General features: G+C 56.2%; 7 protein-coding genes across 7 annotated transcripts; 3 read left to right on the top strand and 4 right to left on the bottom strand.

Annotated features, from left to right (window-relative positions):
• Positions 1 to 2: 2 nt before the first annotated feature.
• Positions 3 to 1218, bottom strand: CDEST_01006 (Putative isoprenylcysteine carboxyl methyltransferase; the record flags this gene model as incomplete). The annotated part of the gene is made up of 2 exons (XM_062917165.1): positions 3 to 750; positions 1199 to 1218. 2 exons carry the CDS (start codon positions 1216 to 1218, stop codon positions 3 to 5), a joined length of 768 nt encoding a protein of 255 aa, XP_062773216.1.
• Positions 1219 to 2279: 1061 nt separating this feature from the next.
• On the top strand, positions 2280 to 3735 carry CDEST_01005 (Putative trimeric LpxA-like superfamily, maltose/galactoside acetyltransferase). The gene is made up of 3 exons (XM_062917164.1): positions 2280 to 2948; positions 3067 to 3189; positions 3300 to 3735. The coding sequence occupies exons 1-3, from the start codon at positions 2707 to 2709 to the stop codon at positions 3703 to 3705; spliced, it is 771 nt and encodes a 256-aa protein (XP_062773215.1). The 5' UTR covers positions 2280 to 2706; the 3' UTR covers positions 3706 to 3735.
• Position 3736: 1 nt separating this feature from the next.
• CDEST_01004 (Putative transmembrane protein) lies at positions 3737 to 4452 on the bottom strand. The gene is made up of 2 exons (XM_062917163.1): positions 3950 to 4452; positions 3737 to 3891 (listed from the first exon to the last, which is right to left on the bottom strand). Exons 1-2 carry the CDS (start codon positions 4258 to 4260, stop codon positions 3771 to 3773), a joined length of 432 nt encoding a protein of 143 aa, XP_062773214.1. The 5' UTR covers positions 4261 to 4452; the 3' UTR covers positions 3737 to 3770.
• A 160-nt stretch (positions 4453 to 4612) lies between these two features.
• CDEST_01003 (uncharacterized protein) lies at positions 4613 to 7025 on the top strand. Its single transcript, XM_062917162.1, has one exon. The coding sequence runs from the start codon at positions 4773 to 4775 to the stop codon at positions 6834 to 6836; it is 2064 nt and encodes a 687-aa protein (XP_062773213.1). The 5' UTR covers positions 4613 to 4772; the 3' UTR covers positions 6837 to 7025.
• An 849-nt stretch (positions 7026 to 7874) lies between these two features.
• CDEST_01002 (uncharacterized protein) lies at positions 7875 to 8402 on the bottom strand. Its single transcript, XM_062917161.1, has one exon. The coding sequence runs from the start codon at positions 8213 to 8215 to the stop codon at positions 7895 to 7897; it is 321 nt and encodes a 106-aa protein (XP_062773212.1). The 5' UTR covers positions 8216 to 8402; the 3' UTR covers positions 7875 to 7894.
• A 3820-nt stretch (positions 8403 to 12222) lies between these two features.
• Positions 12223 to 16255, bottom strand: CDEST_01001 (Putative basic-leucine zipper domain-containing protein). The gene is made up of 4 exons (XM_062917160.1): positions 14243 to 16255; positions 13772 to 13988; positions 13223 to 13711; positions 12223 to 13159 (listed from the first exon to the last, which is right to left on the bottom strand). The coding sequence occupies exons 1-4, from the start codon at positions 14414 to 14416 to the stop codon at positions 12846 to 12848; spliced, it is 1194 nt and encodes a 397-aa protein (XP_062773211.1). The 5' UTR covers positions 14417 to 16255; the 3' UTR covers positions 12223 to 12845.
• A 790-nt stretch (positions 16256 to 17045) lies between these two features.
• CDEST_01000 (uncharacterized protein) lies at positions 17046 to 17455 on the top strand (the record flags this gene model as incomplete). The annotated part of the gene is made up of 2 exons (XM_062917159.1): positions 17046 to 17095; positions 17143 to 17455. 2 exons carry the CDS (start codon positions 17046 to 17048, stop codon positions 17453 to 17455), a joined length of 363 nt encoding a protein of 120 aa, XP_062773210.1.
• Between the last annotated feature and the right edge of the window lie 4034 nt (positions 17456 to 21489).

The raw sequence follows: 21489 nt of genomic DNA, 5'->3' as shown, positions 1-21489 counted from the left end.
TGTCAACCGCAGAATGGAATCAAGGTTCCGACGCGTTTGCGATAAGCGACGTAGTCCTGGCCGAAGAACTTGACCAATAGATCCTCCTCGTGACGTATCCTTTTTGAGAAGAAGTACCACAACACGCCCGTGTAGGCGACGAGGGAGAGCAGGTTCCCCATGACCAGCTGGGTGCCAATGGCCCACCAAAAGAAGCCAAAGTAGGACGGGTGACGGAACCATGCATAGATGCCGGTCGTAACGAGGGTGTGCGACTCGGCGCGGTGGTGCTGGATGGTGTGGTTGAAGCTCTGGCCGGCCGTGACCATGGCGAGCGAGCGGACAACCTGGCCGGCGACCACCAACGCCAGTCCGGCGGCAAGCAGGACGGGACGCAGGCCGAGGGGCACCCAGACGGCGCCCGGGAAGGCAAGGTTCGTGAGAAAGCACTCGGCGAAGGCGGTTGCGTGAGCGATGGCGTAGGCGGGCCAATTAGCTGTGAGGAGGAAGGCGTGGACGGTGGCCTGGGGCGTGTTGTAGGCGGCCGTGGTCCAGAACTCGAGGAAGTGGAAGAGGGAAAGGGCGGCGAGGAAGAAGGGGAGGCGCCAGAAGGCGGAGGAGGTCGTGGACAGGATGAGGATAGTGAGGATGAAGCTCGTCAGATGGGCGGCGCCGAGGCAAAAGGCGCGGAGGGCGATGCCGGCGAGGGATTTGGGCTGGTGAGGGTAGTACTCCTTGCCGGGGGCGGGAGGGTCCAAAGGGCGGGCGTTGCTGGGGGGAGTGTTAGTTGCGGACCAAGGGATCAGGGTCGAGGTGTGGACTGGTGGATGGGATGATGATACGGGAAAGACTGTTGACATGGCGGAGGAGATGCATCATGGCGGTGGTGGCGGCGGCGGCGGTCTAGGAGGCTCGAGGGTTGGGAGTAGAGAGGGTTCATGGGTTTGGGCGAGGACATCGTGATGGTTGGGGGGGGTTCGTGGTGTTGAGGGGCAGTGGCAAGTGAAGGGGATCGATCGGCCCTCGGAGAGAGTCTTCAGCTGCAGTGGTCACACCCCTCGAGAGGCGACATCCCGGGCGGGAACGAAGAAAGGACGGAGATCGGGCTGAGACTCTTAACTTGACGGAGCCGGGACCGACGACGGGAGGGAGGGAGGGGGCTTGGCAGGGCTGAGTTTGAGAGGGAAGGGCGGGTGCTGTGAAGGGGTAGCTAACTTACACCCGATGGAAGGTCGACATAGTGGCGGGCAGTGAGATCTGTAATCCAATGTCCTCCAAGACCTTGGCCTGAGCCACACAGGAAGAACTGAATGAGCCTTGACTTTTGGAGGCCGCGGGACGCGGATTGCGGGTGAGGCGGACGGGTAGAACGGAAGTGCGAGGGTCGTATGGTTGAGTTTCCCTGTCTGAGGCTCAAACGATAAAGATTGACGGGTACCTGTACAGGGGGGCGGCAGTGAGGGAAAAGGTGTGGTACGGCTGTTTAGGACCCAAGTGCCGTCATTCCAGTGCCAGCCTGCGTTGCACAGACGCCGGGCCCGGGATTTTGAGAGAGAGGAACTGGGCACTGTCGGCTAACTCTGCCCGACTTTCGGATCAAAGCGCAGGTCTCGCACTGTGGGTGAGTTTTGGGTGAGCTGCGTGATGCGGCTGGTCAATTACGCGTTGTAACGGGCACTTCGGGATGAGGATGCGAGAAGAGGCCGGCGATACTCCGCGAGTGCGTTCCCTGTCAGTACCGTCGTTGGTTGGTCCCGAAGACGTGGCGGCGTGGAGAGAAAGGACAGAAGGGGGGACACTGACAGGGTTGGAAAGGAATCGGGAAAGGGAACTGAAAGAGAAAGAAGAAGAAAATAGGAATGTGGTCCAGATTGTCTAGTGGAGGAGAACGGGGGTTCCAGTTTCTCGCAAATTCTCCACTTCGGGCCCTAGGCAATGTCCAACGAGGAATAAGTAGGAGAAGAAGAAAAGGGAGGGAGGATAGGGTCTCTTCCAGGCGACAACAGTTGTTCTCTGAACCTTCACTGCACGAAGCAACGACTTGAACGTGAGCGAGACTGCGAGTCTGGTGGTTTGAGTTCAAAAGCCGGTACGCATGTAAGGCCAAGCGTGAGCGCGGGCCGAGTTAGGGGGGCGGGTGACGCAAGTGCGTGGAGCAGCTGCCCACCCCCCCGAGAGAGATGCGCTTTGGTCCGCTGTTGCTGTCGCTATTGTCGGGGGAGGTAGCAGTAGCAGTAACATGGAAGGTGAGGGTGGTGTTGGTGACGACGGACGGTCAACTTTACCCTTGAACGGTTCGGCTTCACCGACATGACTGCTTCTCCTTAGCTTCCCCTCTCCCCTCTTCGTTCTCCCCGTTGCTCTTGGTTCGCATCATTCAGATCGCTCAATTGGTCACTCGACATCTCTTCACCAGGTTTGGGCGTCGAGATAATATATCACGCTATTCGTAGCTCAAGAAACGGCCGGCACTTGACATCCGAGATCTCCCACGCCATTTGGTCTTTTACCCATAACGGTCCATACCCTCTCCGTCAGGGATTCCCCGTTGCCCGTTGTATCTTGCCATTTACAAAAAGTCTTGGGTCTGCCCCAGACGTCCCTTGCCTTGCTCCCGGTGAAAGTGTGTGAGAGAAAGAGAGAGATAACGCCGTCCACCGTTTACTCGCTTCTTTCACGAACCCCAAAACTCGGTTCGCTACTCCTTGTCACCAACACATTTCAACCATGCGATACTCACATACACACGACGCGCAGACTCAGCCCAAACGCGCACCCATGCAGCAGCTGGTCATGGACATCCGCTCCATCGACAGGGAGGAGAACCGTCGGCGCATGAGGAACGGCGAGCTCTACTGGGCCTTCACCCCGGACCTCATCGCCGACCGGAAACGGTGCAAGACGGCCTGCGACAAGCTCAACAACGCTGGCGACATGAGCCGCCGCACCCTCATCGGACTGTGGAAAGAGTGAGTTTGCGCCTTGTTGTTTGAAGTATTGGTTTTCTGGGCATCCGAACCCTGCCGTTCCGGGATTTAGGAGGCCCTGTCCTACAACAGAATGTATGGATCTAATTTGGAATCCCAGCATCAACGGAGACACGATCCCTCTTCCTCCACCGCGTATCCGCCGGGATGAGGACGATGCCCTCCTCGAGGAGTACCCATGGATCGATACCCCCATAAAGATGGACTACGGCTACAACGTAAAGTACGCGAACCCCCTCCCTCTCCTTGTCCCCCATACACACACATCCCAAGTCAAATAAGAGACCCTTGTTGTGTGCCTCACCGCTCCTGCTGACAACAACACAACAACAGACTGGGCGACAACGTGTACGTCAACTCCAACAGCACGTGGGTAGACACCTGCCTCATCACCGTGGGCTCGCGCACTCTCATCGGCCCCAACTGCTCCTTCTACAGCGGTGAGCACCCGCTGGACCCCACCCTGCGCAACGGCACCCGTGGCCCAGAAAGCGGGAAGCCCATCACCATCGGCGAGGACTGTTGGTTCGGCGGAAACGTCATCGTGCTGCCGGGCGTCACCATCGGCCGCGGCGTCACCGTCGGCGCAGGGAGCGTAGTGACCAAGGACGTGCCGGACTACGTGTGCGTCGTCGGCAACCCGGCGCGGATAATTAAAAAGATTGTGCCGTCGCAGCCATTGGTCACGGGGTCGGCGCCGTCGTTATCGACCAATATCAATTATAGCTCTACGATGTAGTAATATCATCATGTTCCTCGTTGCACTCGTGTGTGGGTGTGGGTGTGTGTGTGTGTTTAATCGAATCATAGGCCGCCCTGGATCGTGAAGGACGCAATAATGAGGACCAGCACGTTGATGGCGCCCCAGAGCAGTGGGATCCAGGTCGACATGGAAAAGAAACCAGCGTTGTAGACGGCGCCGAGGCTGTTGGTGGTGTCCTGGTCAGTTCACAGCTATGTGCGCGCGAGTAAAACCAACTCACATGAGCCCGACAACGCTGCCCGCGACCAGCGCTTGCACACCCGACACAATGAGATATAGCAGCGGCACGGCCCAGAGGTACGTCAGCGACCCCCGCTTGTTGGTGTGCATGGCGATGGTGATGGCCGCGGCGCCGAGGTGCACGACGGCGTAGATGATGGTGGTCCATAACACGGTGAAGCGCCAGATGTCGCTGATGTGGAAGAGGCTCCATCGGTGATCCGCTGTCAGGTCCCGAAGCTGCCAGTTGATGCTGGGGAACGATGGCGTGTTGTAGTTATCGGGGGGGTAGTTGCGCGCCCGTTGCGACATTGCGGCGGCGGTCGTCTGCGTGGTTTGGTCCGAGAGGCAGGCGTGGGAGCCCCGCGGTTGGCGGCGCAGTAGGTACGAGATGTATAAGGTATGTGATGAGTAGGGAGTGATTGTCGGGGTCGGGACTTTTTCCCTCCCTCCTAGGGATTGGTTGCTGGCGGTGACGGCGTATCTGCTGGGGTTGGGTGGACGATCTTCAGGTGTCAGTGGAAGGTCGTACAGGGATGGTGCAGCTTCCGCGAACGCTCAAAGAGAGTGTGTGAGTGGGTGCCCCCGGCTTTAGGTCCGTTTCCAGGTGCCTCGGCAAAACCGCCCGTGCCCCGGCCCGACGACGTCAATCATTCAATACCACCAACGCTGCCGGCCTCCATCCGCAGTTGTCTTATCGTCGTTCGTCCTACAATCGTACAGCTGACTCGATCCCCGGTCCCGTCGCTCACGCCACGATTCCTTCTACATCGACAACAAGCGTACCTCGAACCCCCCTCCTCGAACCCCTTGTACCGCGCACGATGCCGGCCGACAGACTCCTCAACACGGTCCTGCAGCTGTACCAGAACGTCCACGATGATCGCAAGACGGACCAGATCGTCGGCTCGACCGTGAACCTCCTGACGACTCTCTCGAACCCGTTGAACCTTGGTGTCCTCACCTCGCAGCTGCTCCAGGCGCCCGCCATATGGCACCGTCGCGATGGCCTGCGGACGAGCCTGCGCATCATATCCGTTTACAACAGCGCCGCCATCCGCGTGCGCCAGAACGAGCTGGACAACGCCAAAATCACGATCCCTCATGCGCCGCGGCAGGGCGGCGGGATCGGCTGCGATGCGTGGGTTCGCGCCGTGGTCAAGGGCGCCGACGACCGCTCTAACCGGTGGCAGCATCTGCTGGTGCTGACCGGCATACTGATGGGCATGGAGGGCAACGACAGGCAGTCGCTGTCGCGTAGTCTGCGGAACACGCTGGAGGAAGCGGTCGTGACGGCCGCGAATCTCGCGTTGGGGAGGCTGGACGGTTCATTCGCTTCGGCGTCGGTCGTGCTTGCGCTCAACTACGTCTTCCCGTTCCTCTCGGATTTCCGTCAGATGGCGCTTAACTGTAACGCGCTTCTGCCTATTTCCCTGCTGGCTATCACGGGGGAGGATGGTTTCGAGGACGGTCGATTCTTGGAGGACGTTAGGAAAGATATCAGACAACACGGCCAGGTCGTCGAATGGCCCCCGAACACCCCGTCGTTCCAGCTGCTGCAGTCAATCGAGAGCAAACCCCTGATGGGAGGCATGGGACCTTTGTCAAGGCTGGCGGCCTTTGCCGTTACGAACGCGACGGACTCGGCAGTGGTCCTCGACGCTCAGGACTCTCTCTTGGAATTCTCGCAGAAGCTGTTCCAGCAGTGGCAGCGCAACCCGTTATCGACGGTGGACGCCGCCGATGAGACGGCGCAGCTGGAGCCCAACACGCGGGAGGCCACCTGGCCAATCTTGTGGGGGACGCTGAAGAAGACCATGTACGCCACAGTCGCTGTTTTGCAGGCGGTTGTCGGACGCAGCCTGCTCGACCCTCGCATGAGGAACGATGCTATGGCTCCTCAAGTCGCCACGAAGTCATTACACACCCTACGGTTCCTTTTCTTCGTCTCATCGAGGCACGGAGCCAGCGCGTTTCAGGCATACACCTTCACCTATCTCACATCTTTAGATGTCCTTGCACGCTTCGGAGACGCATGTGTGTCCTTACTCACCGAGACGAAGCCCCCGCATGCGGGAGTGGTGCCCCCTAGCCCCTTGGATCGGACGCTGGACCTCTTCTACATGAATGTATCGGAGCACCTGCCGCTCAACATGACCGCCGAGGCCTGCGACGGCCTCATCGTGCAGCCAGCGGCCGCATATCTCACTCACACCGGCGGGTTGACGGCAACCATGGTTGAGCTGTTCGAGGCCGCTCATAGCGCCATTCTTTCGGTCTTGTCTTGCCCGCACAACAGTCCCTTGACCGTGGGACTTGTCCCGTTTTACATCGATGCTCTTTTTGCGTCATTCCCTTCACAAATATCAACACGGCAATTCCGGGTGGCTTTCAAAACAATCATGCAAATCGTCTCTCCGCCGTTCCCAATCTCGCTCACGGAGCCGCAGCTGTCCGAGACGCTGCTAGAAATGGTGCGATTCAAGACCATGGGCGCAGGCACCAACCCCCTGCCCCTAACGCAAGACGCCATCGCGCAGAGCGAGAAGGGCCTGACGCCGCAGCAGGAGCCCCTCTCGGAGCAGAGCTCGCTCGTCCTGACGCTCATCGACTCGCTGCCTTTCCTGCCGCTGCCGCTGGTGGAGGACTGGATGACCCTGACGGCACAGGCAATGAATGAGATTGCCGATCTTGCGATGCGTCAACCCGTCAAGGACCGCTTCTGGGAGGTGCTGGTCAGCGGTGAGATGGATGTCGAAAGGGCAACAATCGGCGTCGCGTGGTGGACGACCAAGGGCGGGCGGGAGCTGGTGGTTGGTCGGGACACGCAGCAGGTGCCCATGATGAGCGGCGCCATCATGGATGAGAGCAAGTCGAGCAGGCTGTAAGAGGAAGTAGGGGGGCTGAAAGTGGACGGCACCGTGTATGCTATATCTATGTTGCACATTAGCGAGCGACTGGGAAACGATCAACGACGTGAAGTACAAAATATAGAAAAAGAGACGATTTGGCCGGATTCGAACCACAGACTCCTGGGATAGGCCTCCGTCGAGGCAGTAAATAGCACCTCCTTGACCCCTCGGCCATCTGCCCTTTTCCAACGTAGGAAGGGTGCGATGCACTTGAGCGCGCGGTGCAGATCGCGCAGTGGGGCCGGAAGACCGGACGGAAGGTACCCACAGTTCGACCGACAACACCAGACCAAGTCCCGCCTCGGACGGCACCGCGCCACTAGATACATCAAGGCAGGCGAGTATGAGCATACAAAGGCCATGTACAGCGCGGTGTTCCCGCGTCGGGGACAGGCAGGAATATACAAAAAAGAAAGGCCTTGCTGGAACATGCCGGAGCATGGACTCACCGCGGCCGCACTCAGCGCTGGATCTGGCCCCGTTGCCTCAAGCCATCCCGTCAAATACTGAGGCGATTGTTGAACTACTTGGAGGAACTTTGGTCCTTTATACCCTTCGCGCCCTGCGTGTCGTGTGTGATGTTCCTCTTGGGGCAAAAGCTCACGGCAGACCTGACGGTGGTGAGGTTTTCTTTTGGAGTTGATGCCTCCGACCACTGGGACAACGCAATATCACCAGGGACCACACAACATCAATGCTATTATTACTATCACTTTCTTTGTGTTCAACTTCATTCAATGCTATATTTTCAACTGGTGCTCGCTATGTTGAGGTATCGCGATGCGTTTTATTACGCTGCTGTTCGGTGCTCATCAACTTCACGATGTCGCTTCCCACGCGTCTGTTGCTCCCCCGTGATCGCCGCAGCTCATGACACCCCTCCATCGATTCTGATATTCCTTTACGCCTGCCACACGAATTGCTCAATCAGCCGATGCACGTGTAGACGAACATTACCAAGAACCCTAGAACTCACCTCACCGTGACTAATCTCCCCCCTCCCCCCGCGTCGCCGAATTCACCACTCACCCCTCTCATCGATAGAAATACATTCGGGTGCCATACCACGCCCGCAGCTGCTGCACCAACCGCAGAATTCCAGTGTAGTCCGGGAAGTAGTCCGGGTCCTGGTAGAAGCGGTCGGGGTCCGGCATGAGGGGGTCGTTGGCGGCGCGGATGAGCGTGGGCATGACGGCCTGGAGCAGCGGCTTGTCCCCCTCGCGTATGCCGCCGGCCCTGGCTCGCAGGAGCCGCTTGAGTGCCGCCTTGTACTCGCCACCGATCTTGGGGCGTGGGTTGAGGAAGAGCGGGTTAACAACCTCGACAGGGCCCGGGGTGCGGAGCTTGGCTTTCATAGTGGGCGCGGCGGATTATTTTCGTAGTGACAGGGCCCGTTCTTGCTGCGTTGAGAGGAAAAGTTCAAAGGTGGCTTGGCGAGAAGGTGAGGCGAATGATAGAAGATACGGTTGCTGGTTATCTATGCGGATAGTATCTATGCGCGAGTTGTCTTTTGACGAGAATCGGTTTTTTTCGAACTGCCTGGGACGGAAAGAGCGCAGGTGAAGAAGTTATTGCTCACCTAGGCACATTGGGCAAAGCAGTCATCAGGGCGGCTTCTGTCTCCACCGCCCTCCTTCCCTTTTCCACGCAAGCAACGAGCTTGCACCTCGGCTCTGTTGCCGTTTAAGCTTCAAACACTCTGTCCTGTCTTTCAATGGGGTGGTCTGGGAACATACTGAGAAGGTGTAAGTGGTGACGAACAATGCTGCGAAACAGGTTACTCTGGGATGGCAAGACAGAAACTTTGACTGGTCATATAGCAGTATTTTGGTTCCGTCATACCCCCTGGGTATCTCATAAGACCAAGGTGAGAATAAAACAGTTCTCTGTTTAGAATGTGCCCCCCCTTTTTTGTTTTCTTTCTATTGCGAGCTGCTCTAGATATGCGTGTCCAACGCCATGTAAGGGGACAAGGCTAACCTAACATTCTAACAGTAGTAAGAGTCTCTTCACAAGATGGAGAACATGGTCTTCTTACCTTGAGCCCTTTCTTACGAGCCCACATGTTGCCTCGCAGGATGAAATCAGAGGCTCGCCTTAACGGAAAGCGGTAGCTTATTGCAGATGCATTGGCTGAAATGCCGCCTCGTATGGCCTAAGAAATGCTCGAGTCCCGCGAGCACTGCACTTTATACGTTATTCTACCGAAATTGTAGTCGTCTATGGCACCGTCGTGTGAATACCAGACACAGTGATGAAAAGGCACTGAAGGAAGATGACTCTGCTGGCGAGGCGTCGGGTGACTGTTTCGCAACTCGGAAACCTATGGTAGCCCTATTCCGGCCCAGACCGCTGGCCGTCCAAAGGGCCTGCCTACCTACTACAGCTCCCGCAATGTACTGTTCTTCACCCCATCGGCCATCTTGAACCCTCGTTTCCCGTATCAGTTGGAGTGGTTTAGTAAATACCCCGAATGGAATCTCCATACATGACGAGCTGCGACAAAGGAACGGCCGATTTGGTCCTTCCTGCGAGGAGGATTCGAGTTGGTTGAGGTACTATCTCGGATCAACTGGCTTTTTCATTAAATCACGCAGTCCCTCGAATCGGTATATCGTAGCACAGGGAGCAAGGGAAGATGATGTACTCTACTCCGGGAGAGGAGCAAGCTTCAATGCCCAATGACTGCTTCTTAGTACACCTGACTCCTGGTTTGCCCGTGTTTCACCTTTCGAGTCTGGTTTACAGTCTTCGTGAACTTACTCAGCTGGATAAGGCTCGTCAGACCGTCAGTTTTGTGATAGGCGTGACTGGTTGAGGGACAGTCAGCCAAGTCCCAAGCCAAACTGGTTGGCATACCGTGACCTGATTTTTTCTTCCTAGACCCCAGGGCCATCGGTCATGCCTGGCCGGCTTTCAATGTTTGCTCCCCGACTCAGTGTCCGGCACCCGAGTAGGTTGGCCAACCCCAAGCAACCCCACCACGGTTGATGGTCCCTTGAGACCCGGTCTTATTCTGCCAATAGTCTCGTGAAGAGCCAAGACGACTGCAACCGTCGACAGGAGATGCCATCGAGCCTTGGTCCATCTCTGCCCAAGTCGCATCGATAACTTCGTCATAGTCGCCAGAGCCAAGAACACTCATCCTCATCTCGCCAGCAACTCGATGCTAGAAAGTCTTGGCTCAGACCACTCTACCCGTCATTTAGAAGTCTAGACCGCGAGCTGACAAACCCAGTTCTCTTCCTGCCTGATTCCTAGACAGCCGTTGTTGGACAATGTCGCGATGTCCTCGTAAACTCGTCACCCCCGACCTGATCACATTGCCGGGCCTGCCCCGCAAGGCAGCCAAGCAACCCACGTAACCCTCCCGAGAACCAGCAACCCAGTATCCAAACCCGCCTCTCGCCCGTACACCACACGCCCAGCCAGCCACCTTCGGCTTGGGCCCAGAACCCCAAAACGCACAACCACCGGCCCGAAACCTCGTCTCCACCGTCCCGGCCCCCCCGGCTCTCAAAGCCCCGGGCAACCGGACTTCCAATGGCCTCCGTTCGTCCTCATCCGCCCCACGCAAACCCGAACTGCCGCCAGCCAAGGGAAAGGCCTCTTCCCGCACGTCCATCAGCCTCAAGGGGTAACCTTTCCTCACGTCTCGCATATTCATTAGTCCTCCGCTACACGGTAGAAAAAACAAAGTCCCATTTACGTAACTCTTACAGGTGGATACCGCCCCCCCCCGAAACTCTCTTCCAGAGATCCATTCTCCCCATTGTGTTGGCGTGGGCTTCTTCCTCCAAACCCAAACATAATCATTAGGTGATCGCTATCCACTTCTCCCCCGTCACGACTGACGGACAACCCACCCAAAGAGTTCTCAGAGTCCTACACTACCCTGTACTACACAAGGGGGGGATGGGACGGGAGAGTATGCAATCCATCAAAACAAAACGGGGTCCCCAGATTCTCCCCTCTTCACAAAGGTCCCCAACCGGGACGGAGGGGGCCGGGGGACGTCAGGTACAGATTCTTACACACACACCACACACCAATGTCCAACTGCCCTCCCAACACACGCCTCGGAACCCTCTCCCCAGCCCGATTCCGGAGCCCCGATCATTCGCTCTTCACTTCGGGGTGGTTTGCACATCGTGTTCCCTGCAAAGTCTCAATGGCCACAGACATTACTCTTACTAAACGACACGGTCCACGCCCTTCCCCATTGGCCCCCCGTCTGTCGGCTCGGTCCTCCCCTAAAGCCAACCTCTGGCTTGCCGTGACGACAACCTGGTTTTGCAAATGTGCCTCTTGACACTCCATGACCAAGAAGAAACTAGGAAATACAAACAACCTCGACCTGAGCCAAGCCTCGATTACGTAGCGATTGGTAGTATGGGCTGGCCCTGTCCTCACGTTACACCCCCCCCCCCCCCCCCAAAAGAGTCTTGCTCATCGGCGAGGTGTCGCACGCAGGCACGGCGCAGGAGGGAGATGGACACACAAGCTTCATGCTCAAGCTCACCTCATCACACTTACACAAGTCCCTCCCACGTGTCGTCCACCGCGGCCAAGCCGTCATGTATGGTCTAAAGTCCGGTAATGAAGGGACCCGAACTCCTGCATCATGCAAGCACCCATCCCCTCTACATCGTAGGCTTAGGCTCTCGCCCAGCCTGCCCCGTTGTCGAGTCAAGCTCACGGAACGCCGGGTCCCATTCATTACCTAAAGACGATGGGCGCAAGCGGGCGTCATATGACCTGACCTGAAATGCGAAGTATTCAGCATACGTGACGAGGATTGCACCAACTCCGCAGGTCGACCCGACCCCGGCCAGCTGGCGTGAGCCAGCCAATTGAACGTCAGAAAACGGCGGCCACGCAATCATGATTGCTTGCTCGTGATGCTTTCTGATATCTAGACAAACATACACACGGTATCGAACACAACCAGGCCCCTAACCAAAGACCTCCTTCGGCCAGTGACTCAACCGGATAGTCAAGGAGTCGGCACGATGACAAACCCCCTCCACCCCGCTGCCGCCGCGCCGGGCTAGTCTGATGAAAGGGCGTGGGATTTGCAACGTCACCCTTTCGCTATCGATCCTGCCCGTGCCCCGTTTCTCCCGCCGGCGGCCGATCTGGACCTCACGGCGGGGAGTCTCTCGTCCCGAACGACGAGCAGTCGTCGACGAAGCATCTACCGGACGACGGCGACGACAGGCCGCTCCACATTTGGGAAGAAAAACCCCCAGAGTCCAAAACTAGAGAAAAAATATATGAAACTTTTTATCTGGAAGCCATGAAATAAAAATAAAACAAAAACTTTTCTTTTCGGTCCTTCCTTGTTTCCCCTTGTGCCATCATCGAGTGTGATGTTGCAAGCCAAAAAAAAAAAAAAAACGCCATCCAACAGAAAATGGCAGGCTTTCTCGTAGCCCGTCCGTAGAGTAAAAAGAACCAAAAGACAAGAACCGCAGGCCGCCCAACCTCCCGTGGGGTATTTCCGCCGCCCAGTTGACATGTCTGTTGTCGTTGAAAGAGACCAAATGTTGTACTTTTTTTTATGTCGTGGTCGCATTTCCCCCGTAGATGACCGCTCGGCGCGGGTATTGAAGCCATCTTTCAAAAAGGGGTTTTTTTTTGTTTCCGCCCCTCCCCATTTCGCTTTGTTGTGATTAAGGACGCTGCTTATATGCTTCGCCCCGAATGAACAATCTCGCCGTCCGAATGCTGATGTCGTGTCGTTCCGGGTATCGAGTTTTTCGCTCGCCGCAACCTCCCATTGCACATGATTACTTTTTTTCTTCTTCGCATCTTTCTTTTCCTTTTTTCCCCCTCCGAGATAAAACAGTGGCCGCATAAGCCGTGATGAAGCAATGTGTGAAGCACCTCTCCTTCACTTTTAATCGCCCAGTGAATCCGGTTTCGGACCTCGCTGGTTCGTTGCCCAAATGATCGTTTTGGCGACTGGCATGGGGCGTAGTGTTATCGCATGTTGCTCGTGTCGAAGGAGAATTGTGACGGGAAGGCCATGCTGGCGCTCAGTCCAAAAGGATCCCAATCAATGCCAGTATCCAAGAGCTGTGTCATGGAAGGGTATGCACCCTGGGTCGTGTGAGGGGTCTGCGCAGACTCGCCCTGAGAGGTCATGTGTTGCTGACCCGGGCCGACAGAATTTGGAGAAGCCATCATCTGTTGCTGCGTGTCGCCTGGAAAGCCGTTGGGATATGGACCGGGACCACTCGGGGTGTCGATCTCGGAATCCTCAATCATATCTGCAGGAGCGTCATATTCTTGTTCTGAACTTTGGTGTTAGGACTAGGACATCAAAGTTCTGTAGCTTGTGAATGGGACCGGCTTACCTAGCTGCTCAATGTGGTTCTGGAAGCCCGGTGTCGGATAATATGAACCGTTGTTGCCGACCCTAGGAGGACCACCGGACATCATGTGAGCTCGGGCGGCTGGGTTCATGGGGCCCATAGGGCTGAGCTGGGACTTCATGGAGGGCGCCATGCCTGCGCGAAGCGGACCATGGTCAGAGGCCGCCGGCGACAGCGCTGCCTGACTGCCATATGCGTTGGCCGTGTTCGTTGGGGAATTGGAGTGCGAAGATGGCGTAGGTCGGCCCTTGGGCGACGCGGCCGAGTGAGCCGCATGTATTGGCGGAGGCAGGGTGCTGATGCCGGGCTCGAGCTTCGGGGCAATGCTCGAGTTGGACCGTCGAGACTGGTGATGTCGGTTCAAAATGGCACGCTGAATGGGTGGTGGTTGGACCATATTCTGAGGAGCATGGGTCGGTCCCAAGTTTGGACTGCCAGTTTTGGCTCGGAGCTCAGCCTGGACATCGATGCCTGTGATAAGAGTGTTAGTAGGTCATCCATCGATGGCATGGCATGAAGATGTCGACTTACCCTTCTCCAAGAGGATACGCTCTAGCAGGGAGTTCTTGTAGCGCAGCATCAGACACTCATCGGCAGCAGTCCTATGAGCGGCCTGGAGGTTGTGCAGGTTGGACTCGTGCACGCGGATGGCCTCCTCTAGCTGCTTGATGTACTCGGTGCGACGCTCGCGAAAAGCGGCCTGAGCCTGGCGGTTGCGCTGCTTACGCTCCTCAGAGGTGGCGTAGATCTTTGGGGGGTTCAGCAGTTAGCCTTCGGTTGGGGCGGTAGATAGGACCGAGCTAGGTTTCGTCCCAGGTGAAACCTTATGGCGTGTGACACGGACATAAGTCTGGGGGAATCTTGATGTTGATAGAGACCAAACCCAGACTAACACATACACGCGCGCATAGTGACAGGGCAGCGATAGAGATTGTGTGTGTGTAGTTGTGAGTGATAAACAGGGCGGTGAGTGAGTGGGATGACGATAAAGGATTTACTCACGGGCTTGCGGCCGCCCTTTCGCTTGGGCTGCTGGTTCTCGGTGCCACCATTGGAATTGCTCGAGGTGCCGTTGGCGGCGGCGGCGGCGTGGTCGGCCTCGGGACTGGAGCCCGTGGTCTCGGGAGTGTCCTCCTTGACGGGATCTTTGTTGTCGATGGACATCTTATCTGCCATGCCTTATCTCGTCAGGGGAGGGGGGTGCTGAGGCAGGTTGCCGGTCGGCGGGAGGAAGCCGGCACGGTAGGAAGTGTAGATAGGAGGGCGGTTGTGACGTCGGGTGTTCCACACCAGCCAGCCCTACGATGTTCTGGAAGTGTTCGTTGTATGGGTGTTTGCGCGTGGTTGCGGGCGCAAAGCAGATGACAAGCAGGGACGGGGTCGTCAAGAATTGCCCGAAAAAGGGATATCCGGGGAGAAGATGGCCAGTGGCGCCCACGAGCGCCCGCACAGGAATTGGGGCGAAACCGACAGAGTGGTAGACGGGCACCTAGAAAAGGTGGGAGAATACTAAGCAGGCGCAAGATAAGGTACAGAGCGATGCGCTGCTGAGACGACTGTGACTGGGGGGAAAGGCATCCAAGCGGGCGCGATCGAGCTTCAGTTGAATCTTTGACAGCTGTTTTTTGCAAGCCCAGAGATAAGGGACGCAGCGATGAGAGGTTGCAGTGTGTAAGGAAATGGAAGAGAGCGGCGGTCTTTTATGTAATGATAATAAACTGCCAGCTCGAGGGGGGCCGCACTCCAGCCATCCGCCTAGACCCAGACTTGCCAGACACCACCGAACAGGGCCGCCGGCGTGGGAGGTGGGCGTGCAGTGGAGAGCGGAGAGGGGTGAGTTAGGGATGTTGTGTATGTGTGAGGGACGGTGGGTGGGGGGAGAGAAGAGAGGAGGGAATTCGGGGAGGGGGAGTGGGGTGTGAGACTGAGTGAGCGAAAGGAGAATCAGGAAGGCACCAGGAGGGGGGGGGGGGGTGGGGAATGCTGCCGGCCAAGCTTGACCGGGTCGGTATTCCTGTTAAAAAGGGCGGGATGCTCTGCTTCCACGACGTCCACGTATCTCGACGGGACGGGACCTGTTCGTCTCTCTTTCTTCTTCTTCTACTTCTTCTCCCTACTCTGCGTCGTTTCTTCCGTGCGGCTGGGCCAAGTATTTTCTCCACGTTTTGGCGCAGATGCAGTGTAACAAAAGCCTGGTTAGCCGTCCCGATCCGTCAAGACCAAGCCAGAGTTGTGAGAAGAGGTGGTGGTGGTGGTGATGATGATGACGGTGGCTGTCACTCTGACGATACGAGTCGAGATGGCGAGAAGCAAAGTGAAAGAGGACTTGGTGAGCAGCAGACGGCGACGGGCCGCGTGATCTCAATCTCTTCTATATCTTCTGCCTCGGCAGGCCAACAAGCAGTGTCAGTATGTGGTGGCACCTCGACGACGAAATTCAACGACGACAAGCAGCCAGCAGTACACGGCGATGGTGGTGGATCAGAGGATGCGACGAGGCTGCTGGAAGATGAACGATTGGATAGATGGGTTGGATGGCGACAAATGGGCAGCTCAGAGGCTCGCTCGACTCGGCTCAAGAGACTCGATGCAGGCTCGCAGAACGGGTTGCGCGGAGGGCTACGCCGGCCCAGAGACCAGAGACCAGAGACCAGAACCCCGCTTCTAACGGTGGAGGATCGGTCGCAAAGGTGTGCGCTTGTCTTTAGGAAGGAGGGGCGTGATGGCGGCGGGCTTGCGTGCGGCGCGAATGTCGTCGTTATAGCGCACTGCTCTATCTTGGCCGCCGTGTCTTGCTAGTTGACTACTGTCGTCTGTCGTCTGCCCGGTCGTGTTTTCTTCTCCTGACAGCGACGGGGTCTCGGTTTGCACCGTTTGCCTCTTGTAAACCAGGTTTGACCTCTGCGTGTTGCGCGTGCCGGTTTCGGCCCAAAAGACAAGGAAAATGTTGGTTGCAAAAGCCCGAAAAAGCTTTTCAAATTCCCTTTTTTTTTCTCTTTCTTTTTCCACACGAAACCACCCGTCGGGGCTCGGGGTGGGACTTGGTTATATGGCCATTGGGAACGGGGGACTCAACTCTACAGGTAGGTCACTAATGCCCACCAGCTGTTAAGGAACCCCCTCCTCCCTGAACAGTGAACCACACGCCCCCCTGCCTAGTCTACCTGTCTACTTACTGTACCTGGCATGTTTCTCTGGCACATGGAGCATCAACATGAGAATTCGCCCGTGGAGAAGGGTGGGAAGCTGGTCCAGAAACCAAGGCACTTGCCTCGACCTGTAAAGTGGGCAATTATTGGTCCAGACCTACCTCCACGTCGTGGTGTCGTCCAAGGCAATGAATGAATGGGGGATGATTGTGGCTGTTCATCACGCCCTACGCGAGATTGTGCTGGGGCAATTCCTTTCCATGACCACCAGCTGACTGCTCCCTTGCCTTGTTGCCCATCACGTTCCTGAAGGGGCATTCGCACGTCGGCCAGGAGCTGCCCGCACCATCTCTTGGCCCTGCAAAGCCTCTCATCTCGAATCTCAGGGAAGGGCTCGCCTCGGGGAACCTTGCCTTTGACGACGTCCGGCGCTATCCCCCTCATCGGAGCGCTGCGGCAGGGTCGCATATTGACACGCTTACCATGCCTTGATGTGCAACGGCGGCGGCGGTACCAGGAAACCCGATTGTTGACTCGGACCGTGATGTTTTTCTTTATCCTTTTTATTAATATTGTTGTCTTCTTTTGCTGGGATGATGGGTTCTCCACGCCATGTCGGTTCGGGTTGACGCGGTCCTCTGGGGGGCGACGGGTTCATGGCCGAGTCCATTCCCCAAGGGGCATGCGGGACGTACGGCGGTTATGTGTATGCATGCACTTGTGAGGCGATGAAACCCCCCCCCAACTGGCCAGTTGGCGCCTTCGTGGAATCTGCGGATTGGGATTCTCACGGGTGTTCGAACCTAAACAAAAATGCAATGTTGGGAGTCCCATCAGGACAAATCTCGCTGGCTCCGAACCGGAGATGCTGCACAAGCATTTCCTTGCGGCTCGCGAGACACCCGGATCACAGACCGGTTCGATGCAGAGCATCACCACGGCGGCCATCCTTGGCGTCGAAAGAGGTCATTTCACCAGACCTTTCAGACGCACGACGTCCCAGGCGCTCCTCGCTGGTGCTGATGCCGCTGGCGACTGGTCGCCTCCGGCGGCGGTCATCAGATGAAGCTGGGGCCGGGCTGTGAGCAGGAGCGGAGCCACGTTCGCATCCATCAAATTTTCAGATCACCTGAGCTCCAGCCCAGCATCAGGGCGGCGGAGAGCTCCAACCTGTTCTGTTGTCCAGTTGCGCCGCACACCCTCCCACCGTGTGGCCGCTGGCATCAGGGACCTACAGCCCATGTATCATTGCCGTCAAATCGTAAGAAGGCCGTCGAGCGCGATCTGAGTAGCCATCTCTACCTTTTCTGAGTGAGGCTGAGGGCATTCGACTCAACGAGTTGACCTCCTCCTCCTCCCTTGAACCTGAAGATGAGAAGCGTCTCGGACGTGGCCCCGGTGGGCGATCACCAGACTGGGTCCTCGACAGTCTCCAGAGCAGACGGATCATCGTGCTAGAATGCACCTCCCCCCCTCCGCGCGCCCCGAAAGCTTTTGGTGGACGGCCTACGTGGGTGTGTCGGCGTTTTCGAGACGTAGCAACGCAATGATCAGCGACGGGAATATTTGAAGTGCCGTAGGACTAACAGCGACAGCAGGCCTGGAAGCAGTCATCCTGTTAAGAGGCAAAGCCAGGCTCCAGCCAGGCCGGCCGTGAGAAACAAAACCCAAGGGCCTAGCGTTGAACGGCATCCCTGCGAACTGCATGGTAAGGCAAGTTTAGCGACGCACTAATGGATGCTTGCCTCAGATCCTTGAGGATGTGAAATTTGCATCTCCGCGGAATAGCATCGGTCACCCCAACGCAGGCGAAGTCGTCGTCCTCGTCAAGTTGGTGTGATGATGGTCCATCCTAGGTGGGAAACGTTTGACGAGTAGACCTTAGCCAATGGCTGTTGGATTCGGCCATCCAAGAAGCGTGCGTTCATTGCCACGGCAGGAACCGAGCAGTCGGGAGAGGGATTGGCAGCGTTTCGTCACCTTGTGCGTCTCGTTGTGCTGCGAGGTTGAGAGAAATTTCAACCTCTGTCATGCAGCGTTGGAGACGTACTCCAACTCCCCCCCTCTCCCTACTGCTGGTCAACCTCTGTGCTGTGCTGCACAGCAAACCGGCGTTCTTCCTCTCGTTTTCCAACTTGCAAAAACGTTTGGGGAGGGGAGAGCTGCACAAACCCTTAGTTTTGTTGCAAACAGCACTTGTTGAGTTGGCAGACGATCGGATCAGTCCGTCCGTCTGTCCACAACACACACACACACACACACACATGCCATCGAAGCAGTTGATTCGGTGTATTTCGTTCAGCTGACCCGCCGTCAGTCCAGACAGATTGGTTTTAGCGTCGGTCTGGGTGTCTGAGCAGCTGGTGAGCCGAGTAAAAGCGGGGTTGTCTGTTATTCTAGAAAAATTCTAGTCTCCGACCTGTCCCCGAGTCCGGACCATTTCCGCACTCCGTCGGCTTTGGTCTATTCATCGTGGCATCCGAACATCGGAAAGCCAATGACTTGACACAACGGCCAAAAGGCCTTGCTCGCGCATCTCATCCGATCACCCGCTCGCTTTCTCTTCTCGTCTGTTTTCATCTCTTTCTGCTTTCCAGTTCCTCATCTCGTCAGTGCCTACTTCAGTACGTATACGGATACCTACATCGTCGTATACGAGCCCTAGGGCGGGGCGCTTGCTCGGTGGGTCGTGGTGGAGATTGACGCAAGTATTGTCGTTTCATTGCCTCTTTAGGCCAAGCCCATCAAGGGGGTGTGTGAATGGGAGCTAGCCGCCGGCCGCTGTTCATGCCAGCACCATGAAGCGCTGTCGGATGCGCAGTGCGGTTACGAGGTGGTCAGGAGCATGTATGTCTTTTGCCCCCAAATTTTCGACCAAATCGGGGAGATCGTGATCTTCGTACGCTGTGGAGAGGTCTCCGTCCCCCCCAAGCTAGAGCAATCAGGCATCCGACGACATGCCATTGGCACCTTGGTCTCGTCACGATGCTTGGCTCTGCTGCCTCACAAATATGTTTGGACTGGGTCCGGCTTCCCGCCAAGATGACGATGCCGCCGCGTCCGAAGTTTCTCGCAACTTGAAACTTTGCCTGTGGCGCGATTAAAAAAAAATCTGATCGTTTGGATGCTTGCTCGACGGCGCGATATAGTTGTCTCTAGGTGGTGAATTGCGTTTGGCTCTGTCATGACATAGTTTGATGTTGAATAGGAAGTCAAAAAGAGGGATTACAAGGAAAGACTGTGACTTGTCGCGGCTTTTGAGTGTCTCATTGAGTTGCCAGCCTGAAGGAAGCTCGGAGCTTCTTGACTCGGTCTATCGCCTGTCAGCGGTTCTTGTACCACCTGGGCACAGGTGGCGTATTTTGCTGCGCTTCTCCATCGCCTTGTTAACATCAAGACTTCTTGAGGCACAAGACCAGAGTTACATTGGAACGAGTAGCTGTAGTTCGTAGGATTACCCAAAACCCGGTCGCTGTCATTAGAAGCACTGCGTCAATCCATGGTGAGGCCAGCCTGAGAAAGAGCATGTTTATTGCCCGCGGAGATTGTTGTGACCAAGGTCAACAAATCCAATGAGTTTGGCCAGCATTTCGAGGGCAATATAGACAGAGGTTGAAAAGTTGACGGATTAACCCAAATGAAACATTGGACTTGTACTTATTTACAGATTCGCTAGAGGCCGTCTCTTCTGTGGCCTGCTTGTCGAGTATTCCGGATCTAGCTTGCAGTCATGGGCGTGACAGCGGCCTTCTCCATTGTGTCCTGCCTTGGGTATGTGTGAAACCCCGGAGGCTGGCTGCTCTTAAACGATGCTACAAATAGAACTACGTATTAGAACATTGGACCGGCATGCTCAGGTGGACTGCGTTGGACGGCTGAGGCCGATGCGATTACTCCGGTGAGACGTTACAGATGGCATCCCGTCACCGACTGGCGACCTCAGACTTGCGAGGCTCGTAGCCATATGCAATGCAAAGAATGTTAAGTCTCTCGACTTCGGCAAATGTGGAATGATCTAACCAGTGTGTCCGACCGCTAGGCTAAGCGCTATTGCTATCGCAATGAAGGTGCTGAGATGGGCGACGACATAGGCTACAAAGGGCAGTAGTTGGGTTTGATGTATATGATGGGATGGAAAGGGGCGACTGCCGACAGAACAGTTAGGTAAATTGGGGGTGGTTTCTAGGTAGGTAGGTAGCCACCTATTTAACAGTGAAAGTGGACAGCTTTTCACCTCCCTATCCAGATTCACATACAGCAGGAAGACAGAAAGGCTCTTCCTCGCACAAAATTCGGCTACGCGACTCCATTGTCTTCGACACCACATTTCAAAGAACCCCACCCCTTGGTAGAAAACAAAAAGGAGTCCCTGACAAGAATGCCCAAGCTTCTCCAAACAGGAAGTAACTCCCCCCCCCCCTCGACCACGGTACAAGGGTCAGCGGAGTCCTCAGCATTGGTACCAGAAACCAAATGCTCGGAATCGACATCAATGAAACAGCTTGTTGAGAAGGTTGCCGCAGAAGCCGTCCGAAAGTACGACGTCCTTGATTGTACAATGTGCAGACACGCTGGACCCGCCGAGATGGTAGTTTTTGGAACGATGAAACGGGCAATGTTTACCTCTTCTCTACGTGGACGATGTCGATAACTGTATTCTACCAGTCTTCGCGTTCGCCAACTTCTTAAGTAGACAGCACGTAAAGTCCGAGCAGACGAAACCTTGGACGAGTAACCGGGATAGCGGGGCTGTAGTATCGACGAAGGCGCCGTAAACTACGAAGACTTCGAATGCGGTCAGGTAGTTTAATATTGGGCCATTAAGAACGCTGTACTGATTCATGGAACAGTGCGCAGAATGGTTTTCTGACAAGGAGAGATACGCGCTGGGCTCAGTTTCCAGCTTTGTCCGAGATTAGCTACGATTGGAGCGACCAATCTGAAACGAAGACTGATAATAATGGTAAGAACGTAAAGCCTCAGTCAGGATATCGCTTTCAGGGACTGTTGGGGCCATCCAGTGCCAAAGTCGCAGCCATGGCAATGTATTCCCGGACCACACGTATAGATCTGACAAGCTGGGGTCTTCCATATCACTGT

The sequence above is a fragment of the Colletotrichum destructivum genome, chromosome 1, assembly GCF_034447905.1.
Source record: "Colletotrichum destructivum chromosome 1, complete sequence".
NCBI classification, from domain to species: Eukaryota; Fungi; Ascomycota; class Sordariomycetes; order Glomerellales; family Glomerellaceae; genus Colletotrichum; species Colletotrichum destructivum.
The sequence above is the reverse complement of the archived record's forward strand: the minus strand, read 5'-3'. Positions and strand labels throughout refer to the sequence as shown.

Bases quoted from the DNA above. Each gene is read 5' to 3' on its own strand.
- CDEST_01005 (XM_062917164.1), top strand. From the start codon at position 2,707: ATGCGATACTCACATACACACGACGCGCAGACTCAGCCCAAACGCGCA. The intron at 2,949-3,066 runs GTGAGTTTGCGC...TTGGAATCCCAG, and splicing joins CTCATCGGACTGTGGAAAGA to CATCAACGGAGACACGATCC. The intron at 3,190-3,299 runs GTACGCGAACCC...ACACAACAACAG, and splicing joins GACTACGGCTACAACGTAAA to ACTGGGCGACAACGTGTACG.
- CDEST_01004 (XM_062917163.1), bottom strand. From the start codon at position 4,260: ATGTCGCAACGGGCGCGCAACTACCCCCCCGATAACTACAACACGCCA. The intron at 3,892-3,949 runs GTGAGTTGGTTT...CACCACCAACAG, and splicing joins GGCAGCGTTGTCGGGCTCAT to CCTCGGCGCCGTCTACAACG.
- CDEST_01003 (XM_062917162.1), top strand. From the start codon at position 4,773: ATGCCGGCCGACAGACTCCTCAACACGGTCCTGCAGCTGTACCAGAAC.
- CDEST_01002 (XM_062917161.1), bottom strand. From the start codon at position 8,215: ATGAAAGCCAAGCTCCGCACCCCGGGCCCTGTCGAGGTTGTTAACCCG.
- CDEST_01001 (XM_062917160.1), bottom strand. From the start codon at position 14,416: ATGGCAGATAAGATGTCCATCGACAACAAAGATCCCGTCAAGGAGGAC. The intron at 13,712-13,771 runs GTAAGTCGACAT...CTCTTATCACAG, and splicing joins GCGTATCCTCTTGGAGAAGG to GCATCGATGTCCAGGCTGAG. The intron at 13,160-13,222 runs GTAAGCCGGTCC...ACCAAAGTTCAG, and splicing joins GAACCACATTGAGCAGCTAG to AACAAGAATATGACGCTCCT.